Here is a 22,929-nt window from a genome sequence, read left to right on the forward strand (position 1 = left end):
GCTACTATCCATCCGACCAAGCCCGTTGTGATCCCTAGTTGGATCCTATTTCCATTAATTTCCCGAGGCAAGACAATCGCGCGCGAGTAATCAAATTTTACTAAATCAAATCACAGAAAATTATTTAAGTAAGTGGTCAAAACTGTGGATTTGTTTATCTTCCAATGCTTCACACCAAAGCTTGTAATGCACGTGACTTCTAGCCGTTGGGTACACGCACGCACGCATACATTGACATGCTATATATATATATATATATATAAACATGTAAGCACCTCTTGCACAAAACCGAGGTTGTTTTAGTGCAACATGGCAATGGGGTCCCTTAAACATGTTGCTTTTATCTTATTCTTTTGGTTTCCGAGTTTGAGAGCTGAGGAAACTGCATCATCACAACGTTGTGATTTCCCAGCAATATTCAACTTTGGTGACTCTAATTCAGACACTGGTTGCATGGCTGCAGCATTTTACCCTGAGGTTTTGCCTTATGGTGAAACTTTCTTCCATGAGCCTGTTGGTAGAGCCTCTGATGGACGCCTTATGATAGATTTCATTGGTAAACTTTTTTCATTCACATATAGTTTTGTTTCATTTCTTACTCATCAATTTGATGTTTAAGAACATGTTTAAATTCACAACCTAATTTACATTCAAGTCAGAATTAATCGAGAAATTATTTTTTATTAATAAATGTATCCGATAGAAATAATAAAGAGTAATTTCTCCATTAATCAATATGATTTTAGTTTAAATATGAATTTCGGATATGAATCCAAACATGCATATACTAATACAATATAGATAACCAAATAACATATTTGATAATTTCTCTTTGCTTTTTCTTTTCTCTTTATCATTATGCTGGGTCATAACAAAACAAACTATATAATTTACTATAATCTTCTTTCTGAGTTTTGATTCACAAAGATTGAATTCCTTGTTCAACTCTTTTGTTGCTATATATATATCCACCGACACATCGATCCATCTCTAGCCACCCACATGAATAGAGCTGGAATTCTATACCAATGCCTTGTATCGTGAAAGTCTTGTGTATCTCTCAGCATAACTTTTCTATATAAGAATTGATTTTTAAATGGATATAATATTATCTATTTAATAGTAACCAATCAAAAACTATAATACTATATTCTTCATACTTAATTATTGACTACAAAGTGATACATAAGAAATATAACATTTAGTACAAGATTATATATTTGAAAATAATGATTTTGGGTGGCATTTATATGTGCAGCCAATCATCTGGGTTTCCCATTCTTGAGTGCATACATAAACTCAATCGGAACAAGTTATAGGCATGGTGCAAACTTTGCTGCAGGATCATCAACCATTAGGAGGCAAAACAGGACAGTTTTTGAGGGTGGCACTCCATTCACTTTTGAAATCCAGACTCAACAGTTCAACCAGTTTAAGCAACGCACTGAAAAGTTCTTCAACCAAGGTTTTCCCAATATATGCATAGCATAAACACACGAACATATAAAGTGGATTTATATTATAGTAACTTAAATGTTTGTGATATGCAGGAAGGAGAAACTCCTTCGAAAGACACTTTCCGAGGCCAGAGGAATTTGCTAAGGCTATCTACACATTTGATATTGGGCAAAATGATATTGCAGCTGCTATTAACAACGTGGGCAAGGAAGATTCTAATAAAGTGATCTCAGATATTGTGGATTACTTTGCAAACCAAGTTCGAGTAAGTGTTTACTTTTATAATTTAACGAGACAAGTACTAATTAATACTCTACTATAACAATTTATAACATTTTTTCTGTCTTTCTTTATCTCATTATTTATTCAAAAAGTGTTAACAATACTATTTCTCACACTCGTCATTAATATTATTTTTATTAGAATATAAAAGACACTCGTACATCCATAAAAAAAATAAAATAAATTAGTATTTAAAAAAAAGTGAATAGTTATTATTTTTAAAGTTTTTTTCTTATATATTTATATTATTCTTATTTTATCTTTAAATATAAATTAGTGAGGTAAAAATACAACATAAGAGTATAATCATCTTTAAAAATGTGAACGTCAAAATGGGATATTTTTTTTTTATATATTGTTATAATTAAATTAATGATTGTAACTTATTGTACAAATTATAAAGTTTGTAATCCACATCTTATTTAATGAGTCTCTTTTCTGATTTAGAGGGTTATTAAAATTTATAATTTTCAATTAACAATAAAAAGAATATTAAAAAGAAAATGTTAGAACAAGTCTTAGTAGTATTTATCATTATGATATAGATATCATACTTCTCATCTTACCTTTTAGTTATATATATATATTTTTGTAATAAAAACAACATTTGTTTTTCAGAATTTACTTGGACTAGGAGCAAAGACATTTTGGATACATAACACAGGTCCCATTGGATGCTTGCCAGTGTCGATGCCCATTCACAATGCCAAGAGCAATGTTACTCCGGTGGAAGGGTACACTGATCAAAACGGCTGTATCAATTATCAAAACGACATGGCAAGAGAGTTTAATAAAAAGCTGAAGAACATCGTGGTTAAACTAAGGGCAGAGTTCCCACATGCCTCATTAATTTATGTTGACATGTTCTCTGCTAAGTATGACCTAATCAGTAATGCAAATAAAGAAGGTAACTGATTCTGATCTCACATCATTACAATTCACAAGTGCATTTATAAATTTTGGTCAATGCTTGCAATCTCACATGATAATTTTTTTTTTAATCATTGTGAATGATTTAATTGAAATATATTGCAAGTGTATAAAGATTTTTTTATATATAATATTATTCAATCGTAAGTCTTTTTATAATTATAATTATACAAATGCAAATAAAGAAGGTAATACTGATCTGACACCATCACAATTGAATTTATCAATTTTTTTTGATGCTTGCAATCTCACAAATTTTATATTATTTCTCTCTCTTATTTTAATAATGATTTAATTGAAATGCATTGTTGGTCTTTATATAATAATAATTATAATAATAAACTTACAGGTCATATAATAAATGTATAGTTTAATTTTTATGTGACACTGATATCAATCTGATCCTCAAATATAAAAGAATTTACTAAATGAGTATATATAAATTAGTCCTATATGTACATAGGAATATTATCATATTGGTCCATAATTATCGACATATGTGAAATGTTAATTCTAAAACACATTCTTTTAATTTGATTTTTACATATATGTATGCATTTTCATTTTAAGTAGTCTAAGAACCAAAAATTAAGAGTATGTTATACATATAAGAGCCGAATTAAGAGTACACTGTACCTATAGAGATCAAATAAAAAATATATAATAACATAGATCAAATCAATTATGTTTAAATGCATAAAGACTGATTTAATAATATTTTATATTAAGGAACAAAGTGAAATTATACCAAGTATTTAGAGACTCAAATTATATATTTAACCTAATTTTTACGTATTAAAATTAAACTCTATATCAACATAAAACTTAAGCGTGATGTTGTGACGTGAAATTTCAACTTGAAATTATGCACTCCATTGATGGATCAACAAATTAGTGCAACAAGTCACTCTCTTAATAAATCTTGATATTGAATTGCAGGATTTGTGGACCCTTCTGAAATCTGTTGTGGGTATCATGAAGATGGATATCACCTATACTGTCGGAACAAAGCAATAATTAAAGGAAAAGAAATTTTCGCAGGTTCTTGCGATGATCCTTCCAAGTACATTAGTTGGGATGGAGTGCACTACACCGAAGCTGCAAATAGATGGATTGCCAATAAAATACTCAATGGTTCCTTTTCAGATCCACCACTTCCAATTGCACACTCGTGTCATGCCCAATAGTAACTCATTCCCACCTTTGCAAATCTAGTGCAAGGTGTTTCATCATAATTTAAATTTGATCATAGTTATGAGTCACTTTCGGCCAACATAATTTGTTATTTACTATTTAATGAAAAATATATATAATATAAAAAGTTCATGCTTTTGTTTTGTTTAGTAACGTGACTTTTTATGAAATGTTATGATTGAACAATTTTTTTTTACTAAAATTAAGAAAGAGAGAAATAAAATGTGTAATGTAAAAGAAAAACAACTTGTTACTAAATAGATACATAAATAAATAAATAAATATATATATATATATATATATATATATATATATATTAATTAATATTAGTATCTGTCTTTTACTCAAATACATTAATTTAAGAACTAAAATATGGTCATTCAATGTTTGAAAATTACTTAAGTAGAGTCTTATTTCTTTAAGGAACACTTCTTTTGATGAGTCAAATAAATATAATTAAAAATAATTTGCTACTTAAACTTAATACAAGATATGCCAAAGTTTAGAAATATGGAGATCTAGCAAGTCAAAATATTTTATTTGTGTTAGTTCTGTCTATAAATCATATATATATATATATATATATATATATATATATATATATATATATATATATATATATATATATATATATATATATATATATATATATATATATATATATATATATATATATATATATATATATATATATATATAGTATATCTTTATAATTATTATTGTCATTATCGCTATGTTGCATTACAACATCATATATACATATTGTACTATCCGTACTGCTATGCCAAGTTTGAGCTTGGCTTCACAATGCAGGACGACCTCGGACACGTCCTAAGCTACGTCAGCTCGACATCCAAATAGATCATCACTGATCTAGGGTCCAAGGCCCAGTAAAACCCTAATCCACACAAAGGTATGTGCATTACTTATACGAGACTCATACTCCAACAAACACTAACTTTAGCAACAAGCGTACCAGTGAAGGAGGCTCGCCGATCTTATCTGACAGATCGTCCCCTATGATCGATCTCCGGTAAGAACATTTGGCGCCCACTGTGGGGCCGATCAAGACAGCTCTTATCGGCCACGCTTATGATTTTCACCCGAAGCCATAGTAGACGAGCAACAGACGACGTAGATCACACGACAAACATGGACAACGAAGCAACATTGAGAAGGCTGATCGAGCAGGTCGAACAAATGCGGCAGCAGCACACCGTCGATCTGCAAAGCATGCGTGCCAAGCACGAAACTGACCTAGCAGCGCTGCGTATCGCTAACGACGCTGACCTAGCAGCGCTGCATGCTGAGAATGAGCGTATTCGCGCCCAACTTCCTCGGCGCCCTTCTGATCAACCCCCTCAACTGAGTAACCAACACGAGGAAGAGGGGCATTCGATTTCTCAACCACAGACAGTGATAGACTATGGCCAAGGCCAAGGAATCCAAGAGGTGATATACTAAAAGAACCAAGAGGATTGGGATGATCTTAAAGACCTTTTTCTTATGTTTGTACATATAGTAGTTCTTTTGTATAGGTTATTTTTGCCTTTGTATTTGTGAGGCACTTTACTTGCTTTTTCTAGTATTTGTATATTGATTTCAAGGTAGGTTACTTGGAGAGTTTAACTCCATTTAACCTCCCTAGTTGATACATTTATTTTGTATTTTTCACTACAAGAAAAATCAAGATTATCTACGGAAAAATCCGTAGATAAACATAAAATTCCGTAGATAAATGTCAATTATCTACGGATTATCTACGGAAAAAAATCCGTAGATAAAATGGTCGTAGATAACGTTATCTACGGAATTTTCCGTAGATAACGTTATCTACGGAACATTATCTACGAAATTTTTCGTAGATAATGTTATCTACGGAATTTTCCGTAGATAACTCATTTCAGGAAATTTTTATTTAATTTTAATAAATTTATTAATGTAATAACTCTCATATTTGGCCTCTCAAGGATGCTATTTCATTACACTTCACTTTTCAACATGTTTTGTTCTTATTGCACATTTTCTGGGAAACTTCCCAGAAGGTCACCCATCCCTATACTACTCCAGGTCAAGCACGCTTAACTGTGGAGTTCTTATGAGATAGGCTACAGAAGAGCTAATGCATGTTATCAGTATAAGTAGTACAAATTAATTCATTTAAGTACAATCTCATACTTATACTATTTTTGGATCCCTCTCATTTTGGTATGTTCTGACCGCTATAAAAATATAAAAATATATATAATAATTATATTACCAATAATAATAATAATTATATTATATTTAATTAATATTTACTTATAAATATACATACTTGTATAATTAACAATCTACTTATCTATGGAAATTTCCGTAGATAAGTTACCTACGGATTTTTCCGTAGATAACTTATCTAATAACAATATTAAAAATATTTATTTTAAAATACTATAATGAATTAACTAAATTTTAAAATATATTTTAATGAAAAATATATTTTTTGGTCGATACGGTGACTAAAAGTATTATAATAAATAATTAAATTGAAAAAAAAATTAAATCTTATAATGATTATTTTTTTAATGATGCTAAAGTAAATATTTTAATTATTTTACAATAAATTAAAATGAAACGATAATAAAATATGTTAATTGATATTTCAAATAAAATATTATATCTACGAAATTTATTTACTAAATTATCTACGGAAAAATCCGTAGATAAGTTATCTACGGAAAAATTCGTAGATAAGTTATCTACGGATTTTTCCATAGATAAGTTATCTACGGAAATTTCCGTAGATAACTTATCTACGGAAATTTCCGTAGATAAGTTACCTACGGATTTTTCCGTAGATAACTTATCTAATAACAATTTAAAAATATTTATTTTAAAATACTATAATGAATTAACTAAATTTTAAAATATATTTTAATCAAAAATATATTTTTTGGTCAATACGGTGACTAAAAGTATTATAATAAATAATTAAATTTAAAAAAAATTAAATCTTATAATGATTATTTTTTTAATGATGCTAAAGTAAATATTTTAATTATTTTACAATAAATTAAAATGAAACGATAATAAAATATGTTAATTGATATTTCAAATAAAATATTATATCTACGAAATTTATTTACTAAATTATCTACGGAAAAATCCGTAGATAAGTTAGCTACGGAAAAATCCGTAGATAAGTTATCTACGGATTTTTCCGTAGATAAGTTATCTACGGAAATTTCCGTAGATAACTTATCTACGGAAATTTCCGTAGATAACTTACCTATGGATTTTTCCGTAGATAACTTATCTAATAACAATTTTAAAAATATTTATTTAAAATACTATAATGAATTAACTAAATTTTAAAATATATTTTAATCAAAAATATATTTTTTGGTCGATACGGTGACTAAAAGTATTATAATAAATAATTAAATTGAAAAAAAAATTAAATCTTATAATGATTATTTTTTTAATGATGCTAAAGTAAATATTTTAATTATTTTACAATAAATTAAAATGAAACGATAATAAAATATGTTAATTGATATTTCAAATAAAATATTATATCTACGAAATTTATTTACTAAATTATCTACGGAAAAATCCGTAGATAAGTTATCTACGGAAAAATTCGTAGATAAGTTATCTACGGAAAAATTCGTAGATAAGTTATCTACGGATTTTTCCATAGATAAGTTATCTACGGAAATTTCCGTAGATAACTTATCTACGGAAATTTCCGTAGATAAGTTACCTACGGATTTTTCCGTAGATAACTTATCTAATAACAATTTAAAAATATTTATTTTAAAATACTATAATGAATTAACTAAATTTTAAAATATATTTTAATCAAAAATATATTTTTTGGTCAATACGGTGACTAAAAGTATTATAATAAATAATTAAATTTAAAAAAAAATTAAATCTTATAATGATTATTTTTTTAATGATGCTAAAGTAAATATTTTAATTATTTTACAATAAATTAAAATGAAACGATAATAAAATATGTTAATTGATATTTCAAATAAAATATTATATCTACGAAATTTATTTACTAAATTATCTACGGAAAAATCCGTAGATAAGTTAGCTACGGAAAAATCCGTAGATAAGTTATCTACGGATTTTTCCGTAGATAAGTTATCTACGGATTTTTCCGTAGATAAGTTATCTACGGAAATTTCCGTAGATAACTTATCTACGGAAATTTCCGTAGATAACTTACCTACGGATTTTTCCGTAGATAACTTATCTAATAACAATTTTAAAAATATTTATTTAAAATACTATAATGAATTAACTAAATTTTAAAATATATTTTAATCAAAAATATATTTTTTGGTCGATACGGTGACTAAAAGTATTATAATAAATAATTAAATTTTTTAAAAAAATAAATCTTATAATGATTATTTTTTTAATGATGCTAAATTAAATATTTTAATTATTTTACAATAAATTAAAATGAAACGATAATAAAATATGTTAATTGATTTCAAATAAAATGTTTTACCTACGAATTTTATTTATGGGTGAAGTTTTCTACGGAAATTTTCGTAGATAAATTATCTACGGAAAAATCCGTAGATAAGTTATCTACGGAAATTTTCGTAGATAACTAAATATTACCTACGGAAATAATTCCGTAGGTAATATTCCGTAGATAACTAAAAATTATCTACGGAAAAAATTCCGTAGATAATTTTCCGTAGATAACTAAGCATTATCTACGGAAAAGATTCCGTAGATAATATTCCGTAGATAATAATCTTTTTTCTTGTAGTGTTTTCAGTAGAGAAAAGGGGGTGATAATTAGCAAAGCTAGGGAGTGTGACTAGTAATTGGGCTAGAACTAGGCCTAGGCAAAATTTTGCATATTGGACTGGACTCATTTTGCTCCTAATTTTTCATAGATTTGATTTAGCTAGGTCTCATCATCATATGATGAACCTAACTAAACCAAATCCAATATTTTTGAATTAATTCATGGAGCAATTTTGAGCCAAGGCCGCCTAGCCTTTCTTCCTTGTTCATGGCCGAAATTCACTTAGTCTTCCTTCTAGTTTTGAAGCTTCTCCTCCAAGTTTCTAAACCTTGGTAGGTTAGGATTATCTTACCATGGTTCTTAAGTGAACCATGGTCAAGGTTAGCTTCTCCTACAAGTTTTAGAAACCATGGATGGTTAGCTTCACCTTACCATGGTTCCTAGTGAACCATGGTTAAGGTTAGCTTCTCCTAGAAGCTACCTCTCCCTATATATTTGTTTTCTCTACACTTGTACTCACTTTTGGACATTTATGAGAAAAAGAATTCAGAATTCTCTCTCATTTTCAGGAGTCAAAATTCGTGAGAAACCTTCTCTTAGGTTCTCTCTCAAGGTTCCTTCTCCTAGAAGCTTGGTTTCTCAAGCTTCTTCACTTCTTCAAGAGGTAACCGAACCTCTCTTAGGTGCTTCTCCACCATTGGAGAATCCTCCAAGGTGATTCCGCCACCTTCAAGGAGTTCAACCTCATGAAGCATTTCGGTCCTTGCATGGAAAGCTTGGAAGAATATCAATCCTCTCCAAGTAGTTCCATCAGTTTTGGTATCTAGAGCCTAGTGCTCTTGAGGTTTGGTTTTCTAATTTTTTTTGTATGAATCCGTGTTGTCTCTTCCTTCTTCTATGTCTAAATATGTGTTTGATGAATGGATCTAAATTTTCTAAATTTTTTTTTGATAGATCCTATATGTCACGTAAGAAGTAAGTTGATTCATGTTCTTGCTTGTTTCCTAATCCGTGAATCACTTGTGTTGTGCTTTAGGTTCTCTTGTTCTTGTGCATTTTTGTTTTTGCTTGAGTCTTCTCCATTCATTCACATGTGTCCGTGATTGGACAACATTCATTGAGCATAGATTTTGTTTTTGAATCTCGTGTTTTGTCTTTGAAAGTCATGTGTAGTCCTTTTACATGTTGAAACTTCTTAGACTAGCTTGTTTGACCTATTTTTTTTGTGTTGTTGTGTCCGAAATTTTTGTGTCTTTTGCTTATTGAATCTGTACCTTACCATATGTGCTTTTGCTTTACATGTTTGAGTTCTTAATTTGCTATTAGTTCTAGCAAATTTCCTAGAGTTAGGTTTCTATTATGTCTTGTTAAAAGTTTTGTCAAAAAAATTCATAAACACTAATTCCTATTAGGTTTTTCCTTGAGTCTTGTTGTGGCTGAAACCTATTACAATTTTATAAACATTAAAACAGAGACAAAACAGAGGTGTAAGTGTTCTAAATGCATGAGAAAAAAAAAAGAACGAGTGCTTAAAAATTTGACCTAAAAATACTACAAAATTGTGAAGCACTAGTTAAAAAATGCATGTGAACACCTCTTGTTTTGTGTGAGATTTTTGCTGCTTTTTTAATGACTTAAATCCGAGACTTATATGTGTTAAAAGGAATTTGAACTCCTGAACATTAAAAGAAAAAGAAGTGAAAAATATTTTTCCAAAAAGAAATGAAAGAAAAAGCAAAAGAAAAAGCCAAAAAGGAGTGAAAATTTGGTATGTGTAGCTCTCGGTTTTGGTAATATTTTTGCATATAAATTTTCTTGTCCAGCCACATCATTTGTGTCTTATTTTTGTTTCTAATCTTAGATTTTGTTTTGTAATCCATTCTAGTTCCTTTGATAGGATATCTCTTGTGTGCTAGCTTTCCAAAATTAGCCTTAATTGTTGGTTGTCATTTTTTGTGAAACTCCTTCTAGTTTGTCTCATTTCATTCTACCATTTGGTGTAGCCATTCTAAATTTTGCATTTTCAGTTTTTGAACTAATATTCCAGCATCTTAAGGTGTGTTGATTGCCTCTTGGAAGGTGTTGAAGGCCAAGCTCAAGGTTAGCCAATATTGAAGGACTTTGGTGGTGACCTAGGAGCTTGTTTCTCATTGGATTGGATTCTTGGAAATTCAAACACCTAGGAGTAACCATCATCAAGGTTGCTTCTAAAAAGGAGTGAAACACATTGAGAGGCTGCAAGCTAGGTGGCTGAATTGGAGAAAGAAGGAGCAAAATTTTTGTGAAAATTTTGTGAAGAATTTAGTAACAAATTTAGTGACGGAAATTTTTCTTCAAAAATTTCAATACCAAATCCGTCACTAAAGTTGTCACTAAATTAGTGGCTGATTTTTGTTTCTAAAATTCTTGGTGCAGCCACTAAATTTTCTTTAAGTGAATTTACATTTCATTTGGTGTAAATTTGCATTTCATTTGAATGTGAATTTGCATTTCATTTGGTGTAAATTTACATTTCATCTTTTTAATCTTTTAATTTCCAAATTTTTGTACAAGGCGTTTATTAAGGAGTGTCTTGGAGTGCCTTTGGTGTATCTCCATCTCTCCTTAAGTGTTCTCATAGTAAATTCGTTTAGTACTTGTGAGAGGGTCCTTGAAGGTCTTTGGTGCCTTTCAAGCTCTCACCTAGGTTTAATTGCTTTCAACGCCTAGTTTATGTTTTCTTGTCTTTAAGTTTTCAAGTCATTTAAGTTTTCAAGCAATTTATGTTTTCTTGCCATTTATGATTTCAAGCATCATATAATTGTACACTTAGGCACTTGTTTGTTATTTTTCTTTGAGAAAATATCTTTGTGAAAATTGCTTTGTGCAAGACAAAAGTACAAGGGGGTTTAGAGATTTTTACTTGAAGAGGCTTGGTTATTAAGTGGCTCTTTAGTAGCTCACCTCCCTCCAAAGTTCAATTTGTACTCTTAGACCTCCAAGTGTCAAGTCTAAAGCAATTCAAAAATCTTATTTTCATAAAAACTATTTTTGTGTGGAAAAATCTTCTTGAATTAAAATGTCTCAAAATTCCTCCAATAGTGAAAGTGATGGCTCTCCAAAAAGTCTTTCATATATCACTAAAGAGCTCAAATCACTTAAGCTATGGAAAAAGCAAGAGTCCATTCAAAGAGAAAAAGAAAGGATTGAAAGAGAAGGACAACTTGCTTACCTTGAGGAAGATTTGAGAATTTTAAAACAAGAAGAAGAAAAATTGAAAAAAAATATGAGAAAACATAGAAAAAAAGAGTAGGAGTTCACATTCACAATACACATCTCCTAATGAAAGCCTTAATGTAGGTAACCATTATCAACCTTCCCCAAAAAGAACTATTAAACCTAGGGAATCCAAGGTGGATCTCCCTCAATTTTTTGGGAAGGATGATGTGGAGGCCTACCTTGATTGGGAGATGAAGGTAGAACAACTCTTTGCTTGCCATAGGGTAAGTGAAGAAAGGAAAGTTCCTCTTGCAACCCTTAGCTTTCAAGGGCATGCAATGTATTGGTGGACCTCTTTGGAAAGAGAAAGACGTCTCCACAATGATCCTCCTATCCAATATTGGAATGATCTTAGGAGTGCATTGAGGAGGAGACACATTCCCTCTTACTATGGCAGGGAGCTTACGAATAAGCTCCAAAGGCTCCAACAAAAAGATATGATTGTTGAACAATATAGGCAACAAATGGAGCTATACATGATGAGGGCATGTATTAGAGAAGAGGAAGCCACTTCAGTAGCCAGATTCATGAGTGGTCTTAACTTAGAGATTAGAGACCAAGTGGAGCTACTACCCTACAGGGACCTAAATGACTTGGTCCAACTTTGTGTAAGGGTAGAACAACAAATATTGAGAAAATCTTCTAAAAGAGAAAGCTCCCACTCTAGATCTCTTAAGAAAGACTACATGGAGGAAGAAAAACCTTTTGAAATGAAAATTATTTCAGAACCCTCCAAAGAATTGGCTAAGAGGAAAGAGAAAAACAAAGATAAGGATAAAGATCTCATCACTCCAGACACTAGCACAAAGACTAGTGATATTAAATGTTTCAAGTGTCTAGGAAGAGGCCACATTGCTTCTCAATGCCCTACAAAGAAAGTCATGATCTTAAGGGGGCATGACACTTATAGTAGTCAAGAATAGACTACTACCTCCTCTTCTAGTGAGAGTGAGGTTGAAACAAAGCTTCAAAGGTCCAAAGTGGAGCCCATTTATCCTTATGAAGGAGAGCTCCTAATGCTTAGGAGAATCCTTCATAATCAACCTAGTGGTACCCTATCACAAAGAGAGAACCTCTTTCATACAAGATGTAATGTTTTAAATAATGCTTGTTCTCTCATTGTTGATAGTGGTTCATGGTGCAACTGTTGTAGCACTAGGTTGGTTAAAAAGTTGAGTCTAATTACTATGCCACATCCTCAACCTTATCATTTGCAATGGCTTAATAAGGATGGTGATATAGTAGTTGACCAACAAGTGAAGGTCAAGTTTTCCATTGGGAAGTATGAGGACCAAGCTTTATGTGATATAGTACCAATGGAAGCTTGTCATATTTTGTTAGGAAGACTATGGCAATTTGAAAAGAAAACTGTACATGATGGTCTTACTAATGAAATTACCTTCACTCACAAGGAAAAGAAATTTGTACTTTATCCTCTCTCACCTCAACAAGTGGCTGAGGATCAAGCACAAATGAAAAACAAAAGAAAAAGAGAAAAGGTAAAGAAGAGTAAAAAGGAAGAAATATCCTCTAAGGTAATTATGCCTAAAGAGAATTGCTTTATCACTAAAGAACCTATGAAAACTATTCTCTTTATTCATAAAGACCTTAACTCTTACCTTCACGCTGCCACTAGTCTTGAAGAAAAGATTCACAAATCGATTATTTTTAAAGAAAAAGAATCTCAACTTCAAGATTATGTGAAGGAGAAGTGGACTTCATTTAGTTCTATTTCTCATACTACTTCCTTGGTGGTGCCCAAGGTAGATAGTCTTCCTACCTTAGTTGTGTCAATAATGCACCCAATTTATGGAATATATTATTTGTTGGATATAACATCTGAACCTTCAAGGTTCCTTGTGACAAATCCTTTTCATAACTATCCAACAAATAATATAATCCAAAATTGTTTAGGGAATTTCTTGGTAGTATTTTCATTATTTTCTAGGAAATTCCTAGCTTACCACATAGGGTACTTTAGGCAAGATATTTTAGTTTTTAGGATTAAGTCTTTAGTGTGCTATAGTTTTAGCTTTAGCACATTTTTAGGATTTAGAAATATACCTAGTCTATGTTTAGGAGAGGATCCTATTCATTATATTAGTAGGTCTAGTGTCATAGATTTCTTTAGGTTCCATGAAAGGATTCCTTCTAGGATCTTCCTTTCACATTTATTTGTTGAAAATATCACCTCTGATGAATTTTATTATATATTTGCAGGTATGACCAATAATCATGAGGACCCTCGAGATTTGAGGTCAAATTTTTTTCAAGAGGGAGAAGATGATAGACTATGGCCAAGGCCAAGGAATCCAAGAGGTGATATACTAAAAGAACCAAGAGGAATGGGATGATCTTAAAGACCTTTTTCTTATGTTTGTACATATAGTAGTTCTTTTGTATAGGTTATTTTTGCCTTTGTATTTGTGAGGCACTTTACTTGCTTTTTCTAGTGTTTGTATATTGATTTCAAGGTAGGTTACTTGGAGAGTTTAACTCCATTTAACCTCCCTAGTTGATACATTCATTTTGTATTTTTTCAGTAGAGAAAAGGGAGTGACAATTAGCAAAGCTAGGGAGTGTGACTAGTAATTGGGCTAGAACTAGGCCTAGGCAAAATTTTGCATATTGGACTGGACTCATTTTGCTCCTAATTTTTCATAGATTTGATTTAGCTAGGTCTCATCATCATATGATGAACCTAACTAAACCAAATCAAATATTTTTGAATTAATTCATGGAGCAATTTTGAGCCAAGGCCGCCTAGCCTTTCTTCCCTGTTCATGGCCGAAATTCACTTAGTCTTCCTTCTAGTTTTGAAGCTTCTCCTCCAAGTTTCTAAACCTTGGTAGGTTAGGATGACCTTACCATGGTTCTTAAGTGAACCATGGTCAAGGTTAGCTTCTCCTACAAGTTTTAGAAACCATGGATGGTTAGCTTCACCTTACCATGGTTCCTAGTGAACCATGTTTAAGGTTAGCTTCTCCTAGAAGCTACCTCTCCCTATATATTTGTTTTCTCTACACTTGTACTCACTTTTGGACATTTATGAGAAAAAGAATTCAGAATTCTCTCTCATTTTCAAGAGTCAAAATTCGTGAGAAACCTTCTCTTAGGTTCTCTCTCAAGGTTCCTTCTCCTAGAAGCTTGGTTTCTCAAGCGTATTCACTTCTTCAAGAGGTAACCGAACCTCTCTTAGGTGCTTCTCCACCATTGGAGAATCCTCCAAGGTGATTCCGCCACCTTCAAGGAGTTCAACCTCATGAAGCATTTCGGTCCTTGCATCGAAAGCTTGGAAGAATATCAGTCCCCTCTAAGTAGTTCCATCAGACAGCACCTAGGGCACTGACTCCCAGGCCTGCCACACATCGGTCACACGCACCGACGAATAGGTCGGCCCATGAAGTCAGCATTGGTCCTGCCCAGGCTCTTGGCAACCGGGCGAGCATCCGTCTCCATCCTTTTGTGGATGGTATTATGGAGACCCCCCTACCTTTCGGCTGGAAACCCCTCCACATCGACCGCTACGACGACACGATGGATCCGAACGAGCACGTTGGCCTGTATATTACGCAGGTAAACCTTTACACTAATGATGATGCTATTTTGTGTAGGGTTTTTCCGACCTCGCTCAAGGGGGCTACACTCAACTGGTATACCCAGTTACCTGCTAAGTCGATTGACAACTTTGACACCTTGGTAAGGCGGTTCACAGCGTAGTATGCCACGAGTCGCCCTCACCACGTCACCTCCGCCGCCTTGGCCAGTCTCCGACAGGGCGACGACGAATCACTGAGGGCGTTCATGGAGCGCTTTGCCAACATCTCGGTGAATATTTGGAACTTGAACCCCGAGGTCTCCCTACATGCCATGCTCATGGCGCTCAAGCCAGGCCCTTTTGTGGACAGCCTGTGTCGCCGAGCTCCCACTGACATGGACGAACTCCGCGCCCGAGCTGCAGGGTACATACAGATGGAAGAGCACTCCGCTTTTCATGACTAGGTTCGCGGGAAATCACAAGCAAAGCCTGACCATGGTCACAAAGACAAGATGAAGGTCACCAATGACAGCCAGTTCAAGAAGACTGCCAGGGCAAACAAGGGGGGAGATACGACTTCTACACTCCCCTGAATACGCCCTGAGTGCACATCCTAGAGGAGGCCAGCAATAGCAACCTGCTCACCCTGCCCCCACCAGGTCACAGCCCTAATAGTGCAGACAAATCTAAGCACTACAGATACCACGGTCACACCACTGAAGAGTGCCGCACACTCCGCGACCGTATCGAGGAACTCGTCCAGGCAGGTCACCTCGGCTAATACGTCCAACGACAGCAGGGTCACAGAGGGGGCTACAATGGACGAGGACGAGGCAGAGGTCGTGGTTCGGGAGCTCGCACGGACCAACCCTCTGGCTCTCAACAGAATGCCAGTGGCATAGTGTAGGCCGAGGTAAGCCAGGAGACAGGGTCAGCTCCCCTATGGGGAGTAATCAACACAATTGCAGGAGGCTTTGCAGGGGGAGGATCCAGTATCTCGACCCGAAAAAGACACCTGCGCAGTATCAACAATGTCCACTCCGCTACCTCGGCCTCGCACCAAAGCTCACCGCCGATCACCTTCACCGACGACGACTACACTAGCGTCTGCCCCAACCAGGACGATCCAATGGTCATCGCCGTGGAGGTCGCCAATTGAGAGGTCCACAAGACGTTGATTGACCAAGGAAGCTCGACTGACATCCTCTATTGGCCGACGTTCCTCAGGTTAGATATCCCTCACTCCCTTATCCAACCTCACATAGAACCACTAGTTGGATTTGCCGGAGAGCGAGTACACACTCGAGGATACGTGGACCTGCTAACAACCTTCGAAACCCCTCCGGACACAAGGAGGATTATGGTCCGGTACCTCCTCGTGGAAGCCAACACCTCCTACAACATAATCATTGGGAGGCCCACGTTAAACCAACTCGGAGCAGTGGTGTCTACCCCGCACCTCACCATGAAATTCCCAGGGAGTGATGGCAAGATTATCTCTATCAAGGCAAACCAGAAGACAGCTCGGCAGTGCTACGCCGAAAGTCTGAAAGTCTCTTCATCCGACGAGCGTTGCCGCAGTGATCCATGATGAACGACCGAGTCCTATCGACAAGCTCGATGACCTCCAGATCGGGAAGCTTCCTGGGCAGTGCACGAAAATCAGCAAACAGTTGAACTCGGAGTTACGGTAACAGCTCGAAGCTGAAATCTCCAAGAACGCTGACCTCTTTGCATGGTCCAACGCCGACATGCTAGGTATAGATGCTAACTTCATCTGTCACAGGTTGGCAATTCACAAGGAGGCGAAGCCAGTGGCCCAAAGGAAGAGGAAGGTCGGTGGTGAAAGGTAGGATGCCATCATCACGGAGACGCAAAAGTTACTGAATGTCGGCTTCATCCGTGAGGTCAGATACACCACGTGGCTGACAAACATGGTTCTGGTGAAGAAGAGCTCGGGGAGGTGGCGCATGTGCGTCGGCTACACTGATCTGAACAAGGCATGCCCCAAGGACTCGTATCCCTTACCAAGTATCGATAGACTAGTCAATGGAGCATCTGGGCACGCCCTCCTCAGCTTTCTCGATGCTTACTCCGGGTACAACCAGATCATGATGTACCCACCAGACGAGGTGCATACGTCGTTCATCACCGACCACGCCAATGTTTGCTACCGATTGATGCCCTTCGGTCTAAAAAACGCAGGGGCCACTTACCAACGACTGAAGGACAAGGTTTTCCACCAGCAGATCGGGCAGAACATGGAAGTCTATGTTGACAACATGGTGGTCAAAACCACATGCTGCCGACCTGGCCGAGGTGTTTAGCCAGATCAGGAGACACAACATGCGTCTCAATCCAGAGAAGTGCATCTTCGGCGTCCAGGGAGGTAAATTCCTTGGCTTCATGATCACTAGCAAGGTGATTGAGGCTAATCCGGAGAAGTGCAAAGCCATTATTTAGATGCAGAGCCCTCAGACTGTGAAAGACGTCCAACGTCTGGCAGGAAGGTTGGTCTCCCTTTCTCGATTTATTCCCAGGTTGGCGGAGAAGGCAGGGCCCATCTTCACCCTGCTACGGAAGCCAAAGAACTTCGAGTGGACGGACCAGTGCTCCAAGACACGGAGAAACGGTATCAGACGATTGAAATGCTCGCACTGGCACTTGTCACAGCAGCGCGGCGCCTCCGACCTTACTTCCAAAGTCACCAGGTGGTCGTCAAGATCGACTACCCAATCAAGCAAATCCTGAGAAAGCCGGAGCTCGCCGGGAGGATGATAGCATGGTCAGTAGAATTGTCTGAGTTCGGCATCCAGTACGAAAGTCGCGGCACCCTGAAAGCTCAATGCCTGGCCGACTTCGTGGCCGAACTCATGCCAACCTCAGTCGATGAACCACAGGTATGGACTTTACATGTTGACGGGTCCTCCAACTCTAAAGGTGGCGGTGCAGGAATCATTTTGGAAGGACCAAATCAAGTCACTTTGGAGCAATCCCTCAAGTTTGGCTTCAAGGTGACCAACAACCAAGCGGAATATGAGGCGCTTCTCGTAAGGCTAAGGCTGGCTCACGACCTCGGGGCACGAAGAGTGAGTTGCAACAGCGACTCAAAACTCATGGTGGAACAGCTTAGTGGGGCATACCAGACCAAGGACACCCTACTGCAGAGGTATTTTCATCTAGCCACCCAACAAATCTCCTCCTTCGACGAGTTCAACATCCACCATGTACCCCGGGAGCAGAACGCAAGAGCCGACCTCTTATCCAAGCTTGCTAGCACGAAGCGTCCCGGACAACACCGAACCATCATCCAGGAGACCTTGCACTCACCCAACTTGGACGAGAAGGTCGTCAACACCAACGATAGTGAAGAACAAGGGTGGATGACAGGTGTTTGGAACTACTTGAAGACAGGAGTTTTACCCGAGGACAAGGATGAAGCTCGGAAGATGAGGGTAAAGTTGGCTAAGTTCGTAATTGTCGGAGACGAACTGTTCAAGCATGGAATCTCCACCCCTTTGCTCAAATGCTTGGCTACACCTCAAGCTACTTATGTCATCGAGGAAATCCACCGAGGTATATGTGGCATGCATTCCGGGGCCCGTTCGATGGCGACCAGGGTACTCCGAGCTGGATACTACTGGCCCACATTGAAATCAGATTGTCAAACCTACGTACAGAGATGCAAGGAATGCCAGCAGTTCGGCAATACACATCGGCAACCACCCGAAGCCCTTCACCAGATGATGTCATCCTAGCCTTTTTCCCAGTGGGGAATGGACATCCTTGGACCATTCCCCCGCGAAAGGTCAACTCAAGTTTCTCCTGGTGGCAGTTGACTACTTCACCAAGTGGATCGAGGCGTGCCCACTAGACAAGATCACTGCCAAAAACGTACAAAAATTCACTTGGAAGAGCATCATTTATAGGTTCGGCCTCCCTCATACCCTTGTTATCGACAATGGCAGGCAGTTCATCGCACAAAGCTTTGAGGACTTCCTCTGTGAGCTCGGTATCAAGCACCTCCCGACCTCGGTGGAGCACCCCCAGACCAATGGCCAAGCCGAAGCTGCCAACAAAGTGATACTCCGAGAACTCAAGAAATGGCTAGGGAACGCCAAAAGACAATGGGCCGACGAACTCCCCAGTATCTTCTGGGCATACCATTGCACCCCCCAGTCAACAATGCAAGAGACGCCTTACAGGCTAACTTACGGAGCTGACGCAATGATCCCAGTGGAAGTCAGGAAGACCCCTCATCGACGCCTTTTCGATAGCGAGCAGAATGATCAGGAGATTGCAGCTGACCTCGACCTGATCGACGAGTTCAGAGAGGAAGCTCGGATCCATGAAGAAGCTTGTAAACTCTGAGCTTCCAGAAGATATAACACGCGAGTTCGACCTCGCTCATTCCGAGTTGGCGACTTGGTATGGCGACTACTTGGCGACGCCCGCAGAGATTCATCAGAAGGAAAGCTCGCACTGAACTGGGATGTCCCATTCAGAATCACTGAGAACTTAGAAAATGGGGCTTACCGGCTAGAAGAGCTTGGTGGCAAACCCATCCCGCGAACTTGGAATGCCACGCATCTTAAGTTCTACTTTAGTTGAAATTGTAAGAATGAGTTGTGCACACTTTTCCCGTCTCAATCTTTTGTCCCAAAAAATAGAAAGATGGGTTTTGGCTGAGAGGGTTTTACCAAGGCACACCCCCAATCTTAATAAAATAACTCATTCTTTCCATTCACACTCTATTAATTTCGCATCACTTTACCATAATACGCTTTATGCTGACCCGAGGTCGAGTTCGAACCTTGGCACGATTTACCTTACTCCAACCCGAGGTCGAGTCTGAACCTCAGTAAGGCTTATTTTACTCTAAGTCGAGGTCGAGTTCGAACCTTGGTATGATTCATTTCGTTCTAAGTCGAGGTCGAGTCCGAACCTCGATACAATTTATTCTACTCTAAGTCACGGTCGAATTTGAACCTCGGTACGAATCGCTCCACTCTAAGCTAAGGTTGAGTCCGAACCTTAGCACAACTTATTTAAATCAACGTTAAGGTCGAATTTGAACCTTGGTACGAATCGCTTCACTCTAAGCTAAGGTCGAGTCCGAACCTTAGCACAACTTATTTAAATCAAAGTTAAGGTCGAATTCGAACCTTGGTACGAATCGCTTCACTCTAAGCTAAGGTCGAGTTCGAACCTTAGTACAACTTATTTAAATCAAAGTCAAGATCGAATTCGAACCTTGGTACGAATTGCTTCACTCTAAGTTGAGGTCGAATCCGAACCTCAGTACAATTGGCTTAACTCTAAGTCAAGGTCGAGTTCGAACCTTGGCACAATCCATTAAGACAAGATCGAGTTCGAACCTTGGTATGAATCACTCTATCTTACCCAAGGTCGAGCTCGAACCATAGTGCAAATTATCATATCCTATACTAAGGTCGAATTCGAACCCCACTTTGCGTGCAAAAATAAAAGGACAAAATAAAACCATCAACAAGCGCGAAGGTGAAAATACAAAGAAATAGTATATACACAGCAATGTTTATAAGTTCAACAGATGAATCCAAAGGGAAAGCAGAATAAACTAAGCTATTACAAAACCGGCCTAAGCAGAGGCGTTTTCGCTCGAGCTGTCCTGGAGGTCGTCCTCTTTCACCAGCTTCCCAAAGCGCACCTCTTTCTCCACATGCATGGCAGAGAGGTCGACCCCCGACGCAATTAGCCTCGCCTGGCGAGCTGCCTTGAGGAATCCCTTCTTGTGCTCAAACAGGACAGCTCGCTTAGTTCCCTCGAGCTTCTTCTCCAACTCTGCCTTCTCCGCAGCCACCTTCGCGAGGTCCACCCTGAGTGCGGCGACCTCCTCTTCTTTCCCACCGAGAAGCACCTCGTCACAAAGACGCTTCTCAGCCGCCACCACGAGATCAGCCTTCAGGGAAGTTACCTCGTCTTCTAAGGCACACACCCGACCTCAGGAAGAATTGGCGAGCTCCTGCAGCTCACTCACTTGGGCACCGTGAGTCTCATTGGACCTCAGAGCAATCTCTAAGGACTTTTGAACTCTCTCTAGCTCCCTCCTGGTAGCTTGAAGCTCGGCCTCATTCTGCAGCTTAGCTTCCCCGAGAGCGCCCGCTAAGGCTCGGTTCTCCTCCTTCAAGGCCTTGTTCTCTTCCCTCAAAGGCTGGACTCAGCCCTTCAGCTTTGCCAGGTCCTCCTGCTGCTTGGACCACTTGTGCTTCCAGTGATCCACGATGGCCATGGTCCTCTGCAGGAAGACCTCAGCAGAATCAAGGCCTTCCACTGGCCCAGCCGTCTCGATCATGGCTTGATTAGTCGAACTCAGCGACTCCTTGGAGAAGAACTTCTCCGAGGTCACCCCTGTGCTCCACAGAGAATCTATGTCCTCCGAAGCGCTCACATGATCCAGCCGCACCCGAGAACGATCCTTCCCGAAGCGATGGGCAAGGTACTGGCTTCTGGGGGGCCCCTACGACGAGCCAGACGACGGCGCCGAGGTTGCGGGAGTAGGTTTCGGGACCTCGGAGCTCGGCCCCTTTCCGCGGGCCTCAGCAGAGACAGAGGCAGGCGCCTCCTGCTCAACCACGGGGGCACCCGCCCCTGGTACCTCCAAACTCAGAGCCACCGGGACCTCAGCCGCATGCCTCACCTACAAAAAATACAAATTCCCCCCTAAGTCAACAAGCAAGAAAAGAGCAGTATAGAAGAAAACCACAAAGAAAGGCACCAACCTCGGTGGCCTGGGAAACCTGCTCGGCGGCCTGGGCGATCTCCTCGGTGGCCACCTGAGGAGCTCCCTCGGGTGGAGAACCCCCAGTCATGTCGACCGCATCAACATCGGCAGCCTTGGAGGTCACCTATTTAGCATCTCGAGAGGCAGAGGTCCCCCTGACCTCTTTTTCTCCCCTCTTTCTTTTTCTTCGGGTCTCCAGGGGGGCCACCTCCTCCTCTTGAGGCTCAGGGACCTCAATCTCGGCGACGTTGTAGCGTGATTTCAACTCGCGCCACTTGCTTCTGCCCATGATGCCTGCAATTACAAGAAACAAACACATCATTGAAAGAAAATTCTACAAACCCCTAACAATAAAAAAAAAAAGACGAGATACTCACTCTCTAGGCCCATCTCCTTGTACACCGAGCGACAAAACAAGCTTGCAGTCCAAGGGACGAGGGAACACCTCTAGGTCGGCGATGGCAGCAACCTCCGAGGCCGTCAGTTGCAGGCTGCCCGACCCGTGAAACTTGGCTGGGGCTTGCCGCCAGTAAAGTGGGAACCTTGGCAACCCACTGAAGTAAAATACCCCATCTTCCAGTGAGTTCACATCCACGAGCCGAACCTGGAAAAACTCTTGTTTAAAGTTTTTATAAGATTGGGAGTAAAGGGAAAACAACCCCCCAGCCTTACTACCGTTTAGAGACGCCCAACCGTAAGGAGGGACACCCAATTTTAACTGATAAAAATGGAGAAAAACGGGCA

General features: G+C 38.1%; 2 protein-coding genes across 3 annotated transcripts; both read left to right on the plus strand.

The window, feature by feature from the left end:
* The first annotated feature begins 260 nt into the window (after positions 1 to 260).
* LOC109809622 (GDSL esterase/lipase At5g14450) lies at positions 261 to 4,013 on the plus strand. 2 transcript variants are annotated; one of them, XM_020372982.3, is made up of 5 exons: positions 261 to 556; positions 1,259 to 1,465; positions 1,551 to 1,723; positions 2,359 to 2,647; positions 3,610 to 4,013. In XM_020372982.3, exons 1-5 carry the CDS (start codon positions 310 to 312, stop codon positions 3,855 to 3,857), a joined length of 1,164 nt encoding a protein of 387 aa, XP_020228571.1. In that variant the 5' UTR covers positions 261 to 309; the 3' UTR covers positions 3,858 to 4,013. The 2 variants fall into 2 exon arrangements, with proteins under 2 accessions (XP_020228571.1, XP_020228572.1); XM_020372983.3 differs by having other exon boundaries at positions 1,343 to 1,465.
* A 13,755-nt stretch (positions 4,014 to 17,768) lies between these two features.
* LOC145957223 (uncharacterized) lies at positions 17,769 to 19,793 on the plus strand. The gene is made up of 4 exons (XM_083073443.1): positions 17,769 to 17,843; positions 17,963 to 18,998; positions 19,103 to 19,283; positions 19,391 to 19,793. Exons 1-4 carry the CDS (start codon positions 17,769 to 17,771, stop codon positions 19,791 to 19,793), a joined length of 1,695 nt encoding a protein of 564 aa, XP_082929569.1.
* The last annotated feature ends 3,136 nt before the right edge of the window (positions 19,794 to 22,929 follow it).

The sequence above is a fragment of the Cajanus cajan genome, chromosome 4, assembly GCF_000230855.2.
Source record: "Cajanus cajan strain Asha chromosome 4, NIPB_CcT2T_4, whole genome shotgun sequence".
In the NCBI taxonomy this organism is placed as follows: Eukaryota; Viridiplantae; Streptophyta; class Magnoliopsida; order Fabales; family Fabaceae; genus Cajanus; species Cajanus cajan.

Excerpts from the sequence above, each read along its gene's own strand:
- LOC109809622 (XM_020372982.3), top strand. The coding sequence starts at position 310 with ATGGCAATGGGGTCCCTTAAACATGTTGCTTTTATCTTATTCTTTTGG. Across the intron at positions 1,466-1,550 it reads TGAAAAGTTCTTCAACCAAG|GAAGGAGAAACTCCTTCGAA; the intron begins GTTTTCCCAATA and ends TGTGATATGCAG. Across the intron at positions 1,724-2,358 it reads ACTTTGCAAACCAAGTTCGA|AATTTACTTGGACTAGGAGC; the intron begins GTAAGTGTTTAC and ends TTTGTTTTTCAG.
- LOC145957223 (XM_083073443.1), top strand. The coding sequence starts at position 17,769 with ATGCGTCTCAATCCAGAGAAGTGCATCTTCGGCGTCCAGGGAGGTAAA. Across the intron at positions 18,999-19,102 it reads CATCGAGGAAATCCACCGAG|AGATGCAAGGAATGCCAGCA; the intron begins GTATATGTGGCA and ends ACCTACGTACAG. Across the intron at positions 19,284-19,390 it reads ACTTCACCAAGTGGATCGAG|GCAGTTCATCGCACAAAGCT; the intron begins GCGTGCCCACTA and ends CGACAATGGCAG.